At 36.9% G+C, this 21,355-nt stretch overlaps 4 protein-coding genes across 8 annotated transcripts; 2 read left to right on the plus strand and 2 right to left on the minus strand.

Moving 5' to 3' along the window:
• Positions 1-106: 106 nt before the first annotated feature.
• LOC143466166 (vesicle transport protein SFT2B-like) lies at positions 107-4,944 on the plus strand. 3 transcript variants are annotated; one of them, XM_076964796.1, is made up of 5 exons: positions 107-628; positions 3,112-3,213; positions 3,445-3,603; positions 3,728-3,763; positions 4,326-4,944. In XM_076964796.1, exons 1-5 carry the CDS (start codon positions 560-562, stop codon positions 4,452-4,454), a joined length of 495 nt encoding a protein of 164 aa, XP_076820911.1. In that variant the 5' UTR covers positions 107-559; the 3' UTR covers positions 4,455-4,944. The 3 variants fall into 3 exon arrangements, with proteins under 3 accessions (XP_076820911.1, XP_076820912.1, XP_076820910.1); XM_076964797.1 differs by lacking the exon at positions 107-628 and adding an exon at positions 651-1,098; XM_076964795.1 differs by lacking the exon at positions 107-628 and adding an exon at positions 1,126-2,502.
• Positions 4,945-5,155: 211 nt separating this feature from the next.
• Positions 5,156-7,126, minus strand: LOC143466164 (pyridoxal 5'-phosphate synthase subunit SNZERR-like). The gene is made up of 9 exons (XM_076964791.1): positions 6,980-7,126; positions 6,668-6,768; positions 6,514-6,594; positions 6,299-6,419; positions 6,112-6,242; positions 5,917-6,039; positions 5,702-5,777; positions 5,445-5,623; positions 5,156-5,365 (listed from the first exon to the last, which is right to left on the minus strand). The coding sequence occupies exons 1-9, from the start codon at positions 6,996-6,998 to the stop codon at positions 5,303-5,305; spliced, it is 894 nt and encodes a 297-aa protein (XP_076820906.1). The 5' UTR covers positions 6,999-7,126; the 3' UTR covers positions 5,156-5,302.
• Positions 7,127-7,855: 729 nt separating this feature from the next.
• On the plus strand, positions 7,856-12,583 carry LOC143466165 (pyridoxal 5'-phosphate synthase subunit PdxT-like). 3 transcript variants are annotated; one of them, XM_076964793.1, is made up of 6 exons: positions 7,868-8,070; positions 8,216-8,342; positions 11,186-11,321; positions 11,470-11,586; positions 11,825-11,890; positions 12,046-12,583. In XM_076964793.1, exons 2-6 carry the CDS (start codon positions 8,332-8,334, stop codon positions 12,400-12,402), a joined length of 687 nt encoding a protein of 228 aa, XP_076820908.1. In that variant the 5' UTR covers positions 7,868-8,070; positions 8,216-8,331; the 3' UTR covers positions 12,403-12,583. The 3 variants fall into 3 exon arrangements, with proteins under 3 accessions (XP_076820909.1, XP_076820907.1, XP_076820908.1); XM_076964794.1 differs by lacking the exon at positions 11,186-11,321 and having other exon boundaries at positions 7,856-8,070; XM_076964792.1 differs by lacking the exon at positions 11,186-11,321 and having other exon boundaries at positions 7,857-8,070; positions 8,147-8,342.
• LOC143466163 (somatostatin receptor type 2-like) lies at positions 12,523-19,724 on the minus strand. The gene is made up of 10 exons (XM_076964789.1): positions 18,967-19,724; positions 18,679-18,840; positions 17,893-18,027; positions 17,599-17,671; positions 16,770-16,952; positions 15,790-16,040; positions 15,355-15,530; positions 15,121-15,249; positions 14,389-14,482; positions 12,523-13,111 (listed from the first exon to the last, which is right to left on the minus strand). The coding sequence occupies exons 1-10, from the start codon at positions 19,297-19,299 to the stop codon at positions 13,034-13,036; spliced, it is 1,614 nt and encodes a 537-aa protein (XP_076820904.1). The 5' UTR covers positions 19,300-19,724; the 3' UTR covers positions 12,523-13,033.
• Positions 19,725-21,355: the final 1,631 nt, after the last annotated feature.

The raw sequence follows: 21,355 nt of genomic DNA on the forward strand, positions 1-21,355 counted from the left end.
AACAAAGACAATAAGTTGATTGGTGATTAAACTCAAGCTTAAGCTTAAAATTGGAACTTCAACAAGTTACATTTTAAACATCTTCCTCCTTTGTTTCGCTGATAATGTCACTTGTTGTCTTTTTTTAAAGGCTCCTGCAAAAGTTTTTAAATTTATTAGAAAAACCACATTAAAGTGTATTTGCAAATGGCATACCACATCGACAAACGGGAAACAATGTTGTTTGTTACAGTATTGCCGGAACATCCGTATGCGTGAAGTGTATAGGCAGAGTAAATTGGTGTACTGTGATCTTCCTCGGCACAGTGCTTTTAGTTGTTTAGTGCTATCCTATCGTTATTGAGTAATTTTTCACAAAATGCAAGCGGTTTTGTAGACTAGTTATGCTACTGGTACTAAACTTCTTTTGATGATAAGACAATGCTTTAGTTCTGTTACTATACGAACGCTAGTTATTTTCTATTAGGCTTTGTCAATGTCCTTATTCCTTATATTCTTGTCTTCCAGTTGTCACATATTTTACTGAATAAAAGTGCAGCAAATAGCGACCTGAAGAAATATGGATAAATTGCGAAAAGTATTAAACGGACAAGAAAATGATGGTGGGGAGTCCGGTCTGGTGACTTCAGTGAGTATTTTTTTTCTAATTAAAGTTCTGTATTAAAAACATATTTTAATGATATATTGTTATCACTCACACTGTGTGATGGTTTTGAATTGATAATGCATGTTTGTTGCTGATTCATCACTCATGAAAATTGGTTGTATCTCTTGCTTTTGTATATTGTTACCCAGTTATCTGTATCAGTCTAGCTTACTGATTTTAATGAACAATTGTAAGTTGCAATTACACTGCAGAATGAGACTATTTTCAGTCTAAGTAGGCTCATTATACTAATTGTATCATATACTTGGCTTTTTATCATTGTGAAATCTTTACCAGTAGCTGGATGGTCAAGTGGTGGTGATAGCACGTATGTGGTTTTTAACTGGTATTTTTAATACGGTGGTAATTTCAGTAAAAGATCCAATTTGTTTTGCATGTACAAGTTTATGACAATGCTGGCACGTAGATTAATATGTTTTGTGGTGACTTCAAGTTTGTGTGTTGGGCAAAGGAGGTAAAAATAATTTTAAAGCATTTTTATAAGTACTGTGCTGCTGTTTATATTGTATATAAATCTTTTATTTTCATGTATGTGATATTTAATTACTACATGTCTTTGGGTAATAGTGCTGTGTATGAAAATTTTAGGTTCTTAATTATGTAACAGTATTGTGGCAATAGACCTTTTAATAGCTGCTTATAGCTTTTTCCACATAATGGAATAGGTACACAAATCTGCTCTTGCTTATCCTTAACAATAGGAAACTGCTAAAACTAACATTTTTGATTCTTGCAAAACATTCAACGACCTAACTGCAATTATTTTTATGCCAGTCAGTAATTATTTCATTTTTTTGATAACTTTTACCTGCCTTGTATATCACTGACAGATAAAAATTACATATATGATGTGTAATATTTTGGTTACAATTTACACAAGTTTAAGAAAAAAGCATATAAAGACGCATAAGCTGATGAAATGGAGTAATTTTCTCGAATGTTATTCGAATGGAAAACATAATTTCTATTTTACACATTAAAAATTTTGCCTTTGGTGAAATCCTTAAAATTTTCTTGCTCTTTGTTATTAAAGTTTAGTAAGGGCCAAATGGATGCATTTATTTCAATATTGGGGCAGTATAAAAAGGTTTATTGCGGTTGGTAATATTTAGGATATACATTTGGTGGTTTTGATATTTGCCGTATATATTACAGTAAGATAGTTAATGACAATTATATACATGTTTGTGTTGACAAACATTGACATTAGAATTGAACACTCTCACTCGATTTCTCATTTTGCAATTTTCTCAACTTAATGCTACTCAATATCTTTAGCTGCAAACTTTTCTTAATATTTTTATCAGCTAGTAATTACTGTTGATCAACTGCGATACATGTATCCATACTTAAACATAAATGTATATTATATCATGCCATCAAGTTCATACATCTTGTATTTTAAGATTGTAAACTGAATGTTTCTAATAGTTAAAATGCTAGTGTCCGCATACAAATGTGCATGTTTATTCGTTTTTCTGCTTAATGTTGTATGTATGCTTTTAAAATGTAGCTTTATAGTGTATATACTTATTGGAAAAATATCAAGCTTGCTAGTTGTCGTCCATCTTATGTTAAAGCACTTTATCTGTTATATATATATATAGCGACACGTAACATTGAAGTAAATACAGACAGCTGCTCTTTTTATTTCATATTCAGACTGCTTAGTGTTTTATTCCATTGTATCACCCTGTAAAATTGTTAGGTATTGGTATTACTGTTAGATTTTAAGTAAAATTGGGTAAAGCTGATTTAAATCAATGGATTCACTTCGTCGTGTGTTAAATGGCCAAGAAGATTATGATGAGGAGTCCAATATTTTGGGCAGTAATGTAAGTTTCAATCTAGCGATTGATATCTTTTCAGTTGAGGAGGTTATTTTTAAGTTCCCAATTTTTGATGGATCGTAAATTAATTTCGGAAGAACTGTGCAAGTAGGCACACCACTTACCAGTACAGTGGCATTAAATTATACTATGAATAGTGACAATTATGCCTTCACAAAGACTTGTGTATATATGGTATAATTATGCGATTTTCCTATAACGTTACATTTTTGCAAAGTTCTTCTTAAATTGTTTATTTATTCATGCTGCACTTAAGTGTTTTTTTTTATTCTTTTTAACCATCACCCAAGCATGAAAGTAATTAGGAGTTGTTGTGGTATTACTTATCTATGACTTGTTTGCTTGTTACGGCATTACCTGTACCTTAAACTTGCCTGTGTGTTTTGCCATATCAGTATATGCATGAGTTGTAGACTTGCAGTGATTACATGATAGTTGGTTCCATTAAAATGGTTGTGAAATAATAAAATGCAAAAGTTAAAGTTTGTATACATGGTTTACAATTTTAAACAAACAATTGAAATTATGACATTTATTTCACTTCACTCTTTCATTTTTTGTACCAGGTTTTCAAACACTTGGTTTTGTTTTAAGGTGACCGGTGGAGGGGATAGCTGTTGTCCATCACTCAGCTGGGAGACAAGAATAAAAGGGTTCATTGCTTGCTGTGCTTTGGGAATCCTAATGTCTGTTCTTGTAAGTTCATGCAGCAAATAGAATGAAACAGTTGTACTTGTAATTTTTTAAATTGCCAGTTAAAATTAGAGTAGGGAGGTAATTATGCACATGATGGAACTTTTGAACAGAATTTACATGGAAGGCAACTGTTTCTTGCTTATTTTTTTTAATTGTTTCCCTCGCTTTAGAACAGCAGTAGAACTATTGTTTGCCTACTAATGCCTCACGCCCGCATTTCCTTCTTTTCAGGGAGCAATATTATTCTTTTGGAGCACAACAGCTTTTGCCTTTCTTTACACAATTGGAACTTTAACTGCCATTGGTAGTACACTGTTTTTGAGGGGTCCAATGAGCCAAATGAAAAGCATGTTTAAGGAAACTAGAATATTTGCCACTATTGTAATGTTGGTAAGACTTGAATTTGTCTGCTTTTAAAAACATCCATTTTTTGTGTGTTATTTGTTTCAATGCATTTGATTGGAACTATTCCAAGTTTATACACAATTTCAAACTGGCAAATATTTTATTGCAGTTGATGATTGTGCTTACTGTATGTGCAGCTGCATGGGTAAGATTATATTTATATAAAACAAACAAATATGCATAACTTAATGCAGTGTTTGGCTACTGATATACATCTAATATAAATATAATATTGCATTATATGTATTATGTTACATGTAACATGTTATCTGATAAAGCCTTGCACGGGCAATGTATTTAAACACCACATCACAGAAGTTTTTGCCCATCGTCAAACTCATGTGGTACCTGCATGTTAAGGCAGTTTAAAAATGATACTTACTCCATAACTTACTGAAGGAACATTGTGCTGAAAATTGTTAGTTCCTACTTGCCCAGTAAAAAATGACCTAAACTATATACAGTGACTTAAATGATAATACCCACAACTTTCCGTTTAATAACTCGTAAAATCGTTGTGTGGGTGCCCACCGCATAATTCCAAAAAAATATCTGCTGTAATATCTGTTTGGACATTCGTGCAGGGTTTTAATAACCAAAACGTGGGTTAGGCAATGCTATTATTGCATGACTCCTTATTGACATATGAACATACTTATGATTTGGCTAGTTTTGTCCTATCCCTCTCAACCTTGTTATTTTTACAGTGGCACAATGGTGGGCTTTGCATTCTCTTCTGTGTACTCCAGTTCCTCGCATTTGCTTGGTACTCGATCTCTTACATTCCATTCGCTCGTGATACTGTTAAAAAGTGTTTTACTTCATGCATATCGTGAACTTGTTCGCGATATGTTAATATTGCAGTTTCAACTTAAAAGTGTTTGATATATTTACAGCACTATTTTCTTTAATTTGCAGTTTGGCACACGCCATATGTGCCAATCTGTTTGTCGTTTTGGCTCATATGATTATACCATTTTTGTTCATATGGAAAGTTCAATTTTTAAAGAATTTTTTTTAGCAATTAACAATTGGGCTAAAGAAATGAGACCATCTTTGTAAAAGAGAGATATTCGGAACTTTCTTTTGCATTAAATTATGAAATACTTAATTTGCAAAATATTGTCACATTTTTGACACATGCGAGTTGTGACTGTTGGTCAAGCAATGTTGATTTCATTATGGCGTGATCAATTGTATTAACTTCTCTCACAACCTGCATTATATTGGTTGTTCAAGGCTTGGTTTATTTTAAACAGGAATGTGATTGCTTATTTTGTTCTGTTTGTATTTGTGCCTTCATTAAACTATTTCTTGTAACAACAATCTATATTAATCAGCTTTGTTCGTAGACCGTGTCCTGAACTCCTTGTTGGTGCGTCCTTTGCACTGTAAACCATTTATTTCTGTCTACTGAAAGACAGACGACATGCACCTTGCTGGGCATTGTATTTGAATTCGACTTCGAGAAAAAAATTGTGCTATCTAATAATTGTCAAAAATTATTTCCTACTCAAACAAGACCAACACACATGAATAACATGATTAATGTATTTGGTGAAAATGACACTTTAAAGGCTCGTGGACCATGAAGAAACTAATAATTTAATTTGACGTTGGTGGACGTTACATGAATTAGTTCCATTCTGGTTCGAAGGTTATCGTTCAACAGAACAGCCGTCGGTTAGTCAGTCTTTGCTTCTCTGGTTGCCCATACTTCTTTCAGATTGTCGCAATTAATTCCAACCTTTAAAAGTTGAAAAAATACTTTAAAAGAGCAACATAATCGTCGTCTGTGAGTTTATAGGAAAGACTATACTACAAACCATAGGCTCCCCCAGATCGTAGCTGACGTCTGCAAGAATTTTCGGGTCTTTGTAATGTGTGACGGCCTTTACCATCGCTTGGGCACGTTTTGTTGGGTTTGAACTCTTGAAAATGCCTGAGCCTACAAAAACGCCATCGACTCCCAATTGCATTAGAAGGGACACATCCGCTGGTGTGGCTACATTGAACAATCGTGGTTATTTTCGAAACATTCACAGAAAACATATTTAGTCAGGGTAGTCACACAGAAACGAACCGAGTCCTCCAGCCGCAAAATTTACAACAGGAAGCCTTCCGAGTTCCGCTGTCTTTTTAAGAAGGTCAATAGGTACCTTTCACAGAAGACAGCCTTATTTTATTACCTCAGGCTACTATCTGATACTTAAAACATTTAAGTCTTAATTATATAGTCTTGATTAAAACAACACGGATAATTGTAGCAAGTGTCGTAAAAATTAACTTAATGTTAACCTGAATTTCTTTAGCAAAAGAATATAATTCCTCGGGGTTCATAGCTTTAGCTTGTCGAATTTGACGGTTAATGGCACGCGCGTGTCGTACGGCTTCGACAACATTTCCAGTTCCGGCTTCTCCCTGAGAAAGCCGCTTGTTATTAGGCTGCTTTTGCATAACATCGTGTTTCGCAGTTATTGATGTTCTACGTACCTTTGTCCGTATCATCGCCGCCCCTTCAGAAATCCTTCTTAAGGCTTCTCCTAAGTTGCGGGCGCCACAAACGAAAGGTGTCTTGAATGGTTGCTTATCAATATGATTTTCCTCGTCGGCCATCGTAAGGACTATAAAATAGGTTTATATAGTTTCTACAGACACCGGTATACAAGTTTTAATGCACCTTCTGATTCATCAATCATGTCGACTCCAAGGGATTCCAGGATTTGAGCTTCGGCAAAATGTCCTATTCGTGCTTTAGCCATAACTGGTATGGTAACAGCGGCCATAATCTCTGTAATTATCTAAATAAGATATATCCGGTACGTAACCAAACGGCCATGGTTTGCAATTAACGCCATATAAATGACATTCACTAAAAATAGTACATTAAAATACCTTGGGGTCCGTCATTCTTGCCACTCCGCCAAATTTTCTTATGTCCGCTGGAACGCGCTCGAGTGCCATCACGGCGCACGCCTGCAAATATTAATGTCACACAACACAGTGTTATGAAACCAAGTCATGTGCTTTGTGTTTTTCTCAGTCTTACCCCTGCAGCTTCTGCAATTTTAGCTTGCTCTGCGTTGATTACGTCCATAACCAAACCACCTTTTGTCATTTGAGCAAATCCGCTTTTTACAGTGAACGATCCTGAAGCAACAAGAAGTAAAAGTTTTCATTTTGCCTTCTGACCCAGACCACATGAATTATTTTTTAAGTAGCGAATGTATTTAAGTTGAATGTAGTTCTGTATTCATTCGCCATTGATATAACTCGCAGAAATAAAAGACCGATGAGATAGCAAAATCTTTTTTTTTGAACATAGCCTACTTGGCAAGCGCAAGACTTGGGCGTGACTCACCAGTTTTCACGTCTCCCATTGTGTGGTCTATGTTGTCGATTTCCACAGCAACAAGCTATACAAGTGAGACAATCTATAATGTACCTGTAGTGCCTGTGAAAAGGTGTTTACTATTTAGTAACTTATTCATAGCGTTTTTGCAAGTTTAACACTATTTTAGCACTAATTTACCCGCCAGGCCTACCTGGCGGGTAAACGACAGTTTTTAAAAAATCGCCATAAATTACTGCAGATATCCTGAGATGCTATTTTCACGTTTAAACGATGAACCTGCTTTTTTTGAAATGCTGAAAATCAGATGTCGTAGTATTAATTCTTGTTTTCTATGTCATTGATAACTGTAATCGAAAACCAACTAGTAAAAGCAAGGGAGCGATTTGCATTTCCCCTGAACCGACATGCGCTGGGAAAATCTTAGCGACATACAGTAGGCCTACTTAGCGACAACATCTGTGCTTCAATTGCTCTCGTTGGACTACTTGCTGTGCTACCATTTAACGATGACAACTATAGATATACCACATTTGCTTTAATAAACCTCTTTTAATCACTCGTATTTTGCAATGTGCAATTTTGCAATCAAGCATCATTACATTATGCACAGACATTCGACACATACTGCATGCTATGAGTTCCTTGTGGTGTAGGGATTGCTGAAGCCCAGTTACTTAACGTATTTTTCGGTTGATTTAATAATAACTATCCGGTTTCTCTGATTGAATTTCAACCTGTATGCGTCTTATAGTGTGCCATACTTTCTTCGAACACGCTAAGATCAATATTCAATACCCTGCCCAGTTGGCCCACATTTCTCACTATTACATCAGCAACTCGCTATCAATATTACATAAGCAAACACTCAAACCACCAATGTGATATCGGCTTGTAGTTAGTTACGTAATTCGTGCTGATTAGCTGTACATAGGGTCTGCAATAAAGTCCTGCGTTTAAACAATAACATGCTGTCACGATGACACCTAATTGCTTTTCACGCGTTCATTTATCGGGTTGGTGGTTTTATTTGTAGAAGTGTTTGTTGTACAGCTGTACAGTGAAAACCCTACCACTTCTTTGGTAGAGCAATTCATGCGGTAAGTACGTTCTTTTTTGTCTGAAAACCTGAGCCAGGAAATGGTCACGTGTTTTACTGAAATGTACTGTGTTTAGTGACAGGTTTAGCAACAGGGTTGCAATCGGTGTTATCAGCGCATTACTTTTAAATTTATGTACGGATAGTCTGGCCGTGAAGTTTGAAGCTGAAACTTTGACACCAAGTAACCTCAACCACGTGCGTCATCATTGCGTCCTAGTAACCTCGTGTCCTCATTTCGCGAGTTACGCAATCAAAAGTCATGACTACAAAGTAAGTCAACGTATTTACTGTGTAGATTATTGCTTGCTCTAGCTTACTTTGTTGTAATACAATTACAGTATGTATTTTGTCCAAGTTCTTAACATATTTTAACTTAACGCAACAGCATGTTACTAGTTCAATTGGTTGTTACGATTTGACCAGAAAAAGTGCACGTTCGAAGCTATTTTGTATTGACTTGTTTTTTATTAACTTAAATTATTGTATAGTAACTTAAACCTCACCTAAGTTTATCTTTTAATGTAAGTCTTAACTTCAATTTATGCCTAAATAACGAAAATAGAGTATTGGTCTACCATACCCTTTCTCGTTTCTCCTTACACAACCTTTTCATGCCAACGTCTACTTGCTTTCCGGCATATGTTAACGCGAGGTGAAATTACGCGAAATGAACGCACTTCATCTTTTTTGAAGAACTGTAATCCAAAAATTTTGATTACTTTACTCCTTGTGGTCTGACTTCACATTTTAACTTATAACAACATTTAGTTGTTGCTGGTCATGATCAAGTGTGTTACACAGCTCAGCAGTTGGCACTGAAGTTCTTGGTTACAAGATAAAGTCTGTAGTGTTCTGGCTATGTAGCTGAACCACATATTGGCCGTGAAATCTTCCGCTGCCAGAATGTAAAATACAGTAATAATGCACTCGCTTTCGACTCGCAAACATGTGTCCGTATACATGTACAGTACATTGTTTTATTGACATCGCAATTCATTTCCATTCTGCTGAAGATTAGACTACGAGTAAGTCTGATACATCACGAGACTCCAGCTGGTATAGAGAAATGTCCAAAGCGCCTTTGTAGTTGCAGTACTGTGTAAGTACTTAGATTAGCCTGAAGGGACAATATAATGGAACGACGTGCAAACCATTAGATTGGACAGGAAATAGAGTTTGCATAAAAAGTAAAACTAAGATTGAGAAACTATAACACGACGCACGAAGCCAAAAACTCACAAGATACTGTATGAACTTCCTGCCTTTTACCCATGTTTATCTACTATAGCAGCGGTGTCCATACTACGGCCCGTCATCTGTTTAATATTGGCCTGCGGCCATCATCGAGGTCACACGTAACGTCGTACCAAAGATAAAGAAATACGAAACAAACGTTTGAAGTTTAGGTCTAACAAACTTTCTTTCAACATAGCTTACATAAAGTTGTTCAACTTCAAACTATTCAGGCGCGAATTATTTTTCCCAGCATTTAGCGGTAATTATTAATTTACATTTGTTAATTTTAAGATGACCTAAGTTACGATACGTTATTGAGCAGATATTGCGTAGACATTTACAAATTATGTTTCACAAGAACTACACAATACAGTAATTTCTTATGGTCCCACCTGCCACAAGACCCTGTAGTGCCTGTACACTACAGTTAGCGGTTATATGTTGTTATATGTTACATCAAATATGGCAGAACCAAAGCAAATTTTCGAATGCAGGTATAGTATACATAAGTCAAAAATCTTCATTGTTATATAGGTCTTAACCACAATATACTAAGAACCAGAATGACTGACAAGCATTTATGTGATGTCTTTCGCATCACTGCTCCCACAAAGAACGTTGAAATATTTCCAACTTTTATCCGCCCATTTTTCAATGAATGCATAAGATTAGTTCTTCTAAAGGCTTTTTGATTTAAAAAGCGCTGGTCGGCGTAAAATTTGCGTTTGTGCTACCTGTTAGAGTTGCAGGGGCAAGCAAGTCGTTACATTTGTGTGAATTTTTTATTGCTTTGGGCGATATTTTTCTCGGCCTACTATTTAACATTTTCAGTTCAAAAATGAATTTTTCCGCCAATGAATTTGCCCATGGTCTTTACGATAGTTGTTGCGTTGTAGGCAAAACAGCGATCTTCAGACACAGTGAGTGGCCCGGACACTGGTTACCGTTTTAGCAAATGGCCCTCAGTGAAAAAGGTTTGGACAACCCTGTACAGTAGGCCTGCGTTGAGAAAACGATGATTACGGCTTTACTGATGGTTGTCGAAATATATGTTTCGTTACAAAACTATGATGAACGAAAAAACTGCAGCTTAGGTTCAGTGGCGGTTTGAGTGGGTGGCTGACTGGTTGCAGCCGGAGGCCCTGCGAGTTGAAAAACACGTACTTACAACAACAAAAATGACTTAATTCTGATGTAAAATAAAGTTCGTCGATTCTGTTGATTACAGAAGAAAGTAAGCGACTGATTTTCTTATGTCTGTCCGCTTTCTTGGCATATTTAACCCAATATGTCCATTTTTATTTCATTCACTCAGTTAGTTACACGCACTTAACGTGAAACGTTCCCAACAACATGATGACGAATTAGTTTTATTGTTTTGGACCTAGAAGTTAACCGCAGCATTTTAGCATTGATAAACATCGCGCCAGGTAAGAAAAATTTGGATTCGTGGGAATTCCAATAATATATTTCTGCAAATCCGGTTCTGCTGACTTGCCACTTAACAAAAAAACTTATAACCAAATTTTGAGTTGCTTCGGTTGGTTTTGAGTTACACTTGTAGAAAGCCGAGCGATTGTTAGTTACAATTTAAGCACGTATAACGCAATATTAAATCATTTAGTAATATACTAATATAACGACCGATTTTACCAAAGACGCCCCTGACTCAATTTTAGCCATGGACACCCTCCAGTTTAATCCACTCCTTCTTAGGTTAAATAATTAAAAACTACTGTAGGCCACCTGACAAGCTAGTGTGCATAAACAGGCAAGCGCCTTTTTATGATATGTCTGGCGTTAGTTACAGTAAAATAGTCAAATCAGATTAAGTTTTTAAGACAAATGCTATGCAACGTATATCGTTAATAACCCAGGGTCAAGGTTGGAGTTTTAGCAATACAAGGTGCGTTCATAGAGCATGTTCACTCTTTGCAAAAAGCCGAAAACACGTTGAAATTGAAGAAACATGACATTGAAGTGCAAATAATGGAAATAAGGACATCGGATCAGGTGTATATATAAGCAACTTTTTCAATAAATTTTATGGTTCTTGCCTATTAGTGATTTATATCAATAACGCATGACTTATATGGACCAGCAGCACGAAATTCCATACGCAACCATAACCATTTTAATATAGCTTCGCTATTATTTTCAGCTTAACGACAACCTGAATGGCCTTATTATACCGGGTGGTGAGTCAACAGTTATGAAGAGGCATTTTGAAAACGGTTTCTTGGAAAATCTCAAGGATTGGACTCGTTTAAAGAATAAGGTATTATCTTGCCTACTTTCACACTATTTTTAAAAATACTTTAAGGAAAGATATTGAGTCTACAGTACGTGTAGCTGCCTAATAAGTTAATTCTTGTAATAAGTTTTATTTGCAGTTTACTGCATCCATTTATAGCTAGTTTATACCAATACCTGCTTTTGTATGCATGGAGCATATGCAGATTACCGTGAAAATAACACAATAACATGTCTGGTCAGGTGAACGTATGTTTTTGTAGTTTACGTGGGGTACATGCGCTGGCCTGATCCTGTTATCGAATCAGATGGATGGTGGAAACTCCGAAGTACGTTGATTGATTAATTACACTTGCTAAAGTTACAAATCAGCTAAATACTGAATTTGTTTCTTTATGGACATGTCACTCGACATCATGAACGTTTCACGGGAACAGTTTTTGTAAGATTGTGTAAGTAAACATATTCATTCGTTTTTGTTTAGTTACAGATTGGTGGTGTTGACATCACGTGTTCTCGCAATGCTTACGGGAGACAGATAAATTCCTTTGAGAGTCCTCTGCACCTGCTGGACTCACAGTTACAAAACATCGCCGGAAACAATACCTGTCTGGGCATATTTATCAGGGCGCCCAAAATTAAGTCGGTGGACAGCCAATCTGTCAACGTACTGTGCCATTTGAGCGCAGCGTCGCACGAGAACAACGCAGTTGACGAGCCTGTCGCCGTGTGTCAAGAAAATATCATGGTTTCTACTTTTCATCCGGAGCTCTCCGGTGACACTTGCTGGCACGAATATTTCATATTGCAGGCCGCTGTACGAAAATCATTTCAGGCTTAAGAACAGCGACTCAAACAAACTCAAGTCACTATACTTTAGTAGAGATACAGCTAATGCTTTGTACAAAATTAGTTGAAAATTTGTACTCGTTAATTGAATAATCAAAACAATGTCTTGCGATATTGTAAACGTTTGTACAGTTTTTTATTGCGTAATGCTAATACAAAGATATATGCGTTTATGAAGTGTACAACGTAATCAAATAAAAAAGCTGTAAATACACATCAAATGGTAGTGCGGTATTTCCTAGTCCGAACAGAGGTGAGACACATTCACTTGCGAAATTATGCATGCAACCTATGTTGTGTTTCATGTGCACTATTTATCTATGAGTAAAGCATCCTGTCTTATACGCTCGAAAAAGTTTAGTCATAATGCAAAATACACGTGTAAAACATTTTGTTAAGCTTGAAATAATTTAAGCTTCTTGTCGAGAAATTGTTTTGATATAAATAAGCAACTCGCAAAATTTGGCTGACTTTGTTATCTTACGGCGTATTCGATATCCACGCTGTATTGAATAAGTTGAAGATGTTTCACGCCCAGTAGCTTCTCGCACAACCAAGTAATAGTTGTATGGCACGACTTATAGGCTGTGGCCCAATTTGGGCAGTCCGTGAATACAAGCTAATTACTCTTTCTCGGTAATAAGCTTGTCGTTGGCCATGCTTGCTTCTTTTACTGAGCTGACTTCATCAGTTTCTTTCACCTGTCAACATCAAGAAGAAATTACAAGATACTCTGTGTCGTTAAAATCAATCTCAGATGCCATGGCAAGGTCTTGTGGTTTGCGTAAAGCCAATTACCAGCCTCCTAAAATCAAGGATTTCTCGCGACAAGAAATTGCAACTATAGATACATTTTAAAAGGTTATTGTGAGCCGAATGGACAGCTTATGTGTCAGAAAACTGCGTTCCCGCTACTTCGTATCAAAGGGAATTACAAGATTGCCAAAATCGCATCACCACAAATACACGTACTTATAGTTCTCGTGGAAACAATCACGCCAGCTATTTCCGGCTATTTCCACGTGCGTAATGTTACAAATTTTCGGTGATTTAATTAAATACGAGTATTACCGCGGTTGCTGATCATGTTTTTACAAAGAAAACTTTGGAAGTTTAATGATAGGTTTCTTGTCAACATCAATTAAACAGCCTTAAACGCGAAAAGTTAATACTAATAAGCAGCCATGTTGAACCTCATTGTTAATTAAGCTTCATGGTTTTGTCAAATTTAGCTGACATCTTTATTTGTAAAAATTAATGTATAAACACACACGACAAGACCAGCATCAGGCACACGGTGTATGCATTCTCATTTTTATTTTCTAATACTTTGCAGAAAAGAAATGAAGATTTCATCAGGAGAAAACTTTTTTCCTGCCTGTGTCCTAAACTGCGCACGAGTCAAGGCAGCTGTAGTTTAAATATAAGTAAATCTTAAAGGCTGGCTTGAACAGAAATGCTTTAGCGGCCAATAGATCACACCAAGATTGGGCTCACATTGGTTCGGTGCATTTCCCGTACTTCAATAATTATTTCTGCCATACCAAAGAAAAACTTGGAATTTGAAAAGCAATGACTTCCGTTCAAAATGCCAATGGAGCCATGATCGTGTGAAATTGCCCGAAAGAGAAATGATTAAGCTGCTTGTACAATGAAAATAGTCTGGACATTTCAGCCAGTGACGTATCTATAGCGCAAAGTTAGTGTTCTTTCGCCAACAAAACATCTGATATATTACAGGAGTTAAACCAATCGTAATTTTTATCTCTATGTAAGGACCGCTTCGATTACATATACGTTTGCACACCCCAGTTTACAAACAATGTTAGATTTAAGTTAAATCTTAAACTGTGAGCGAGTCCAAAAACAGACGAACACAGCTCGTACAACATTTATGTGACTTCATGCGAACAAGAAGTAAGTTTTTCGGCGATGGTTGTAGATTGCAAGCTTAACTTTGAATAGAGAAATTGTTTACCTGATGGAGAGGCTGGACCGACTTTATAGGGGTCTCGCAATGCTCTGAGTGGCTCGTGTCCATCTTTCTGCTGTTAGGAGCAGTCTCTCCGCGGCTGAAAAAGACACCATGTGTGGTTATATTAGTGGGCTGAAGAGCATTTTAAGTGCATGTGACAGAATTAGAATTGTTGCATGAGGTATGCTATATCTGCACTTTCCGTAGCGGGAAGCACAAGGCAAGACAAAGGTAAACTACCTGGATAATAATCTTTTGGAGACACAAAAATACCTAACTTGCGTGAAATGACTGCGAAGTACCCTAGTAGTTTGGGTTTTTGAATTTGGAAGCAGATAAAAAAAGACATGTGGAATGTAAATTTAGAAACATTTGACTTGTCGGATTACCAGAAATCCTGAATTTAAACTTCCGTATTTCTAAATATATCTCGGTTTTCACCAATTTCCAGGCTGATGTGAGCAGACGCCAGATGCTTATAGTCACGTATGCAAAACAATGACCGTCATAAACAAAGCATATTCCGACCCGGATAAAAAGAGAGCAGTACTAACACGAAGTCTCATTAGAGCCAATGGTTTTAAAATAGAGCTAAACATTATCAAGAAAGGTTAAACGCCCCATTTGTGTGTCAGGGAATGATTGTTTTTGTCCATTTCGTGCGTCCATAGGATCTTTCACATCACTCAAATTTAATTGAATTCTTGTCAAGCAATGAGCTAGGTTGCCAAATACCTCATGGTGTTGCTTGTGTATTTAGTGAATGTTGTAAACGAGAACGAACGGAAGGATATGGCGATGCTCTTTCGCAAACGTTCCTGGAAGTTGTGTCCCAAAAATGTGTAGAGAATAGGGTTAAGGCAGCTGAAAATAGAAAGTCAAAATTCAGAAAACAGTCCCCAAACCTAAGCTCACAGCACGATGCTGGATATGACTTTCCCTGCATGTTGAAGGCAATGAAATATTTACCTATTCGCATATCCCAGACAGAAGGTAAAGTCTCTGACGTTGTGACAAACACCGATGTTGGCACGTATGCCTCGGATCTGGATGAGATGCCAAACGTAGAATGGAAGCCAGCAGATGAAGAACGTGATCACAAGCACGATCACCATTCGCGTCACCTTGCGTCGAGTTCGTTCGGCCTAAACAACATCCGAGTTATATGATAGATTGTTGAAATACTGCCGGCGTCAGTTCAATGCTTGTAGTGTATACGCAGAAGTTTTAGGAACGCACAAATACTAATTACCCTACATAAATCCTTCAGAAAACTGAAATTCATTAACATGCATATTCTTGGCATCATGAATAAAGTGGCACAACGATAAAATTTTGCGCTCATGTGACATGTCTATAGCTAAAAGTGGAGGGAACGTTGTTCGAAACCGTAAAATTTTATACCTGCTTTGACCGACCCCTCGTTTCCGATGGCTGCAGGAGCCGCATGATGATCATGATGTAGCATATTGTTATTATGAAGAATGGAATCACAAATCCGACCACGAAGGTGAATATCAAGAAGACGTGAAATGTTTTGGAATCGGCGTGCTTACACAAAACTTTCATGTCGTCTTCTGAGGTCTTGTTAGGAACTAAGGCGTCATATTGAGCAAGAAATTCTTCATAACCTGGATATCCCCCTGACATTCCACCTTTAAAGTTAATTTAATTTTATGTAATCCTTTATGGATGTCTACAACGTTGGCGTTACATCGTAGACAACATATACAACTAACAAGAAAATATTTCAACGTCATAGTTAAAAATATAGCGGCAAAATATTAAAGACAACAGAGGGAGTTTAATGGTTAGTGCTTATTCAATAACAATAACTTTATAACTCCTAATAGCAAGCTGATTTAATCAATTTATACCATACTTAGAACTTTATAAGTATGGATATAACATGATGTAATTACGATATACAGTAATACCCCGTCACACCACACTCGTTCTTGTTCTGAACGTCGTCACCAAACAGCTACACTTTGTGCGAACGAAACGGTCGTATGATAACAATTGTCTATAAACGGTCTGTGCACAAACTTCAAGAATGGGTTTGATCATTTCGTTGAAAAATTATAATTATAGACGTAGAGTAGTGGCAACGTATTTAAACGAGATAGACGTACTACGAACGAAAGTTGTTGTACTGATATTGCATTTTGCGCGTATATTACCATTTTCGGGAAATAATTCGAAAAAAACTTCGACTTCTAATCAGATCACAACTTGTTTTCAAATAACTGGAAATTTTTTTTTGTTTTCAATCAATAGTTTGAAAATTTTTCCGATATCACAAAGTGTTATACAATTTTTCAAAACTTTATCGAGTGTTGAGAACAAAATTGATGTGACAGGACATGGGTATAACTACCAACCCGTTTCTTCTGGAAACATAGGCACCACGTTAGCGTAGTCGTTGTAGACAGCTTTCTCATCGCAGTTGTCTACATAAAAGTCGTATTCTGTATCATTTGGGAATGGAACAGCTTCCGGTCCAAAATCCTGGTAATAGGGTTCCGTGCTTCCCTGTTGCACGTTGAACACCAGAGCACACACGTCTGCAAATTTGTGTGGAATTTATGTTATAACTTAACAGATATAATATGAGAAGACAAATAAAGATTAGCCCTTAATTGCTCAAAATTACCCTCTAAAATCTCTCCTAAGTGATTTTCAGTAACTTAAGCGCCTTAAACCTAGCGCTCACATGATCACGCATTGCAATACTTAAAAGACTCGTATATTTGCACGAAAAATATTTTGCAGTTAGGGAATGTTTATGGTTTGCAAACAAGATTATAGGCATCGACGATCCGTTGCGGTTCACGCTTAACAAAGCTGAAGGCGTCTGAAGCCCCACAAACTTTATCTCCAAAAACTGCGTATCGACCATTTTTGACAAGGGAGTCGAATGATTGTCGACGCGCATGTGGCTTAATCAAGGTTTTCTTGCTTAATATCTAGCAGGGATACCGAAGAATAGTGGTTACTTTGTTGCCCATACATCGGAGAACGTGCAACCGTAACGTAGAGTCGTATATTGCATTTGCCATTTACGGTTCAGGGCATCGGATGGGATATGTCTCAAACTTGTTCGGCCCCTTCTAGACTTGTTTGGACTTAAAGTATAGGATAGAAATGTTTGATGCCAAACACTTGGATCAGGTACTCGATTGGATAAGTGAAATCTCAACACAAACCTACCGCTATGAATCCGTGTGTAAATGAGCAAAGGCACCACCATCACCAACGACACAAGCCAAATGGCGGCACAGACCTGCATTAGAAAAAATGAAACCTGATGGTGGTTTCAGAAACGTTTCTTAATTTGACAAATCGGTTAAAGGTTAAAAATTTTTAAAACGTTTGCTACCTCTTAACAAAGTTGTAAGGCGAAATTTTAAAATAGGTAAAAATGGTGTAAAGAAGTCTTATTGAAAAAACCTTTAATCTGATGGCATTAAACGCGTTTGTCACATAACAAGAACAAGATCTTACGAAGAATGTGTTTCTGCTCGTTCTCCAACGACTAGACGTAACCACGTAAACAACCGCGATGTAACGATCGATCGACATGGCGGTTAGAAAGAAGATGCTGGCAAAATAGTTGAGGTATTTTACAGCTTCCACAATCTGAAAAACACGGAATTGCATTGGCTTGCTATGACGTTAATTAAATGCCTTCTGGTTACCACAAACTATAGCTCCATCATATAAGCTATATGGCTGCGACTAAATTTCGCAAAGCGAATTAACCAATTGAAGCAACTTTGTGTCAAAGCTCTGGACACGCAGAAAACGAGGTGCATTTTTGCTTATGGGAAGTGGTAAAAAACTGCAAAGCTGACGCATTTAAAACATAAGATATTGATCACAACATCATCAAAATATTAGGCGATTGAACAATCGACGTATTGTAGAACGCCTGAGAAACCACACAAAGTCTGCCCAAACCACATAGGCACGAATGATAATGAAGCAAGCCATTACAGTAAGAGATACAAAGGACGCGCGTATTATATAGTTGTCAAGCAACATATTGTCACATGAAAACGAAAGATAAAATCGGCAATTACGTACATAATAAAGCGCTTCTCGGGAAAATTTCATATGTCAACTGCTGAAGCAGCTTTTACCCTGCAAAATTCCTTTACAAATGTAGCAGTCGTTTTGGTTTGGAAAACGCACGCAACACGCAACTATATTAAGACGCATAACAAACTGCCCAAACTATGTTAATTAGATGACGAAAGATTTTACAAGATTTTGTTGTGTGAGACTTACCTTGCACATTCCGACACCGAAAGGCCACGAAAGCATCACTCTTTGAGTGGAACTAAATGGCAGTGTGACCAAAAACAAGGTGTCGGCGACAGCAAGGTTCCAAATGTAAATGTTAGCGACAGTCTTCGTCATTTCCTTACTTCCAAATATTACAAACATTACCTGAAAGGAAACAATTGATAACGACGGTACAATGGCATCACACCCTAAAAAAATACTCATACGACACTACATTGAAATCGTTAATTGAGTTAACGACCGATCAATTAACCCTTAATTACAACTTACCAATCCGTTTCCAACTAGACCGACTAAACAGATGAGACAGTATATGATGGGTACAATAATTTGACTGGGCGACTTATGCCTGTTCAATTCCCAGAAAAACTTCATCTGATCGGAACAATTTTGGCCAGTCGGATCTGAATATACCGGGACGGTGTCGTTTATGCTTGTTCCATGGTTCTTGTAATCCCAACCCCCCAAAGTACTATCGATATTTTTGCTTAAGCCAACTTCCGGAACGTTGCTGTTCATGTCTGAATAGTCACCCAGGTTATAATCGCCCCCACCCATCATGTTGAAAGTATCTTGAGACATATTTATGGTGAGAAAAGCCATTGTTGTTTCTAGTTGTGATGTCTGTAACGATCACAAAAACGTGATGACTGCAACTGATAACTTCGAGACAACTTACGGAAGTTGTGAAAAAATTAAATTTTACAATTTTTTCTTACTATCTGTTCCAAATAACATCAAATAAATTAGGTTTTACGAAAGACAAATTGCTTGCTTAACAAATGTCAGAAAAACTGAACAACTTGATTTGTCTAACCAAATTATGTTCCAACAATTTTCTAAAATAAATCGCTATCAATTTAGCGATTTTTGTTCCTTGTCCGCTCCACGCTCGTCAGTATCTTTCGTCGGACAAGAAAAATCTTACGACACATTTTATAAGCTCAATATACTGTATAGGTGCAACAGAAATACCGCAGTAGTGGCTCACTGCACCAATTGCTTTCTAAAGAAATCTCAAAATCTCCTTTGCAAGGTACTTTCTGTCCCAAAGCGCATTTGCCTTGTGGGCGGAGGAAGCAAAGTTTTATTCATGCAGATCGGATAATTAAACGAAAAACAGCAGCGAACGGAAATCGAGGAAAAAGTTTCAGTTCAACGACCCGCTTGGATTGATTTGGTATTGGTCATACATGTACCAAAAATGGGAACCCTTAATCAATAGGCTCGATCGCGGCTAGCACCCTCAGCTCCTACAGTGTCGTATAGCTCTGTTTTGAAACAACAAAACTGCAGTAAAAAACTCTTGAAAGAATTCTGTCAAACCCTTTTACTGTTAAATCGACCAGGAAGAGTATTTTCTTGTGCTTTCAGTTTGACCCTTTGTCTAATGTCCACAATTAACTTTCATGTTCACGTCTAGCAATTGAACTCTTAATAACCAACTTGACATTAACCATGAAATACAATCTAATAGCTGCGGTTGGAAACCAATTTTATCCGGGTTTGATAGACGTATCTGCGTGTGCAGTGTCAGCCTATTTTCTGTCTATTCCCCAAGAGACAGGGTCGAATAACAGCATTAGCCGGCCAACAGTTTGTGTGACTTATGCAGACGTTCTCCTTTAGGGGAGTTAAGAAATTAGCATTCTTTCCTTCAGCCTTGTTATTAGCACTTCGCTAAGACTTCTCGCTTTGCTTTTTAACAAGTCTCTTTGTTTGACTCTCCAATTTGAAAACAAATGTTAGTTTAACGAAAATATTTTCCCAACGTCGGTAAAAGTCCGTCAAAGAAGAATAACATATCAACCATCCGTCACCATTTTGTCGCATTAGCCAAGTAGTAACCTGAATCCAGAAAGCAAGTTGGTCCGGCATTTTAATTGCTTAACAAGCGGTCTGATTAGCCTGATCTAGGTAGGGTTGGTGTCTTAAGTTAGATGTTTTATCGCATTTATCTTCCTTATTTACTATTTCTTAACAGAACTGTTAGGCCATGAAGTGTAAACTACAAAGGTCCTATACTTTGCAGAAGTATCAACAAAGACTTAGCGATGTTTTTCCAGATAAAACTGCACTAAATAGATAATTACTGGAAATATCTTCATGCGCTTATCGTTCATGCAAAACTGCTTTCTTTGAAACAGCAAATACCTCAAATGTTAACAAAAATAGCAAACATGCCCACGTTAGCGTTTTGAAAGACTTAATAAGCTTTTACACTTGTTCAAACAGCGTAGATATAGCGGTGTTGAGCGCCTTTGAGGCAACACGTATACTGCTCCTCACCATCAGATAAGATCTTCTGAAATGACGGAAATCTATCCTAATACCTCGTTGAAGGATAATGCAGACGTGTGGAATGTGTTTTAGATGGTCTGCAGAAGATCTAATTTTTTCATCTTTTGGTAGAATTTGCAACACTTTATGCCTATATTTATCTTCAAGTGTAATATTTTTTACAAAATGTTTTATCGTTACTTCATTGAAATCGGGTTTTTAACTAAACAATTACTAAGCAAGACAGATATGTATCAATTAAACTCGTTATGTATGTTAGTTACCATCTTGTCTCTTACCGATATTGCTCTTCTTTTGATATCTCCTGAAAAGCCAGACATTGTTGTTTAGGCAAAACAAGGTTAAGTCAGGTTCGGAC

The sequence above is a fragment of the Clavelina lepadiformis genome, chromosome 7 (assembly GCF_947623445.1).
Source record: "Clavelina lepadiformis chromosome 7, kaClaLepa1.1, whole genome shotgun sequence".
In the NCBI taxonomy this organism is placed as follows: Eukaryota; Metazoa; Chordata; class Ascidiacea; order Aplousobranchia; family Clavelinidae; genus Clavelina; species Clavelina lepadiformis.

Bases quoted from the DNA above. Each gene is read 5' to 3' on its own strand.
- LOC143466166 (XM_076964795.1), top strand. From the start codon at position 2,431: ATGGATTCACTTCGTCGTGTGTTAAATGGCCAAGAAGATTATGATGAG. The intron at 3,214-3,444 runs GTAAGTTCATGC...CCTTCTTTTCAG, and splicing joins GAATCCTAATGTCTGTTCTT to GGAGCAATATTATTCTTTTG. The intron at 3,604-3,727 runs GTAAGACTTGAA...ATTTTATTGCAG, and splicing joins TTGCCACTATTGTAATGTTG to TTGATGATTGTGCTTACTGT.
- LOC143466164 (XM_076964791.1), bottom strand. The intron at 6,243-6,298 runs GTGCATTAAAAC...CCTATTTTATAG, and splicing joins CATGATTGATGAATCAGAAG to TCCTTACGATGGCCGACGAG. The intron at 6,040-6,111 runs GTACGTAGAACA...CGGCTTTCTCAG, and splicing joins CGGCGATGATACGGACAAAG to GGAGAAGCCGGAACTGGAAA.
- LOC143466165 (XM_076964792.1), top strand. The intron at 8,343-11,469 runs GTAAGTCAACGT...TATTATTTTCAG, and splicing joins TCAAAAGTCATGACTACAAA to CTTAACGACAACCTGAATGG. The intron at 11,587-11,824 runs GTATTATCTTGC...ATGTTTTTGTAG, and splicing joins GGACTCGTTTAAAGAATAAG to TTTACGTGGGGTACATGCGC.
- LOC143466163 (XM_076964789.1), bottom strand. From the start codon at position 19,299: ATGGCTTTTCTCACCATAAATATGTCTCAAGATACTTTCAACATGATG. The intron at 18,841-18,966 runs GTAAGTTGTAAT...GTTTCCTTTCAG, and splicing joins GTCTAGTTGGAAACGGATTG to GTAATGTTTGTAATATTTGG. The intron at 15,531-15,789 runs GTATAAAATTTT...GATGTTGTTTAG, and splicing joins CGAGGGGTCGGTCAAAGCAG to GCCGAACGAACTCGACGCAA.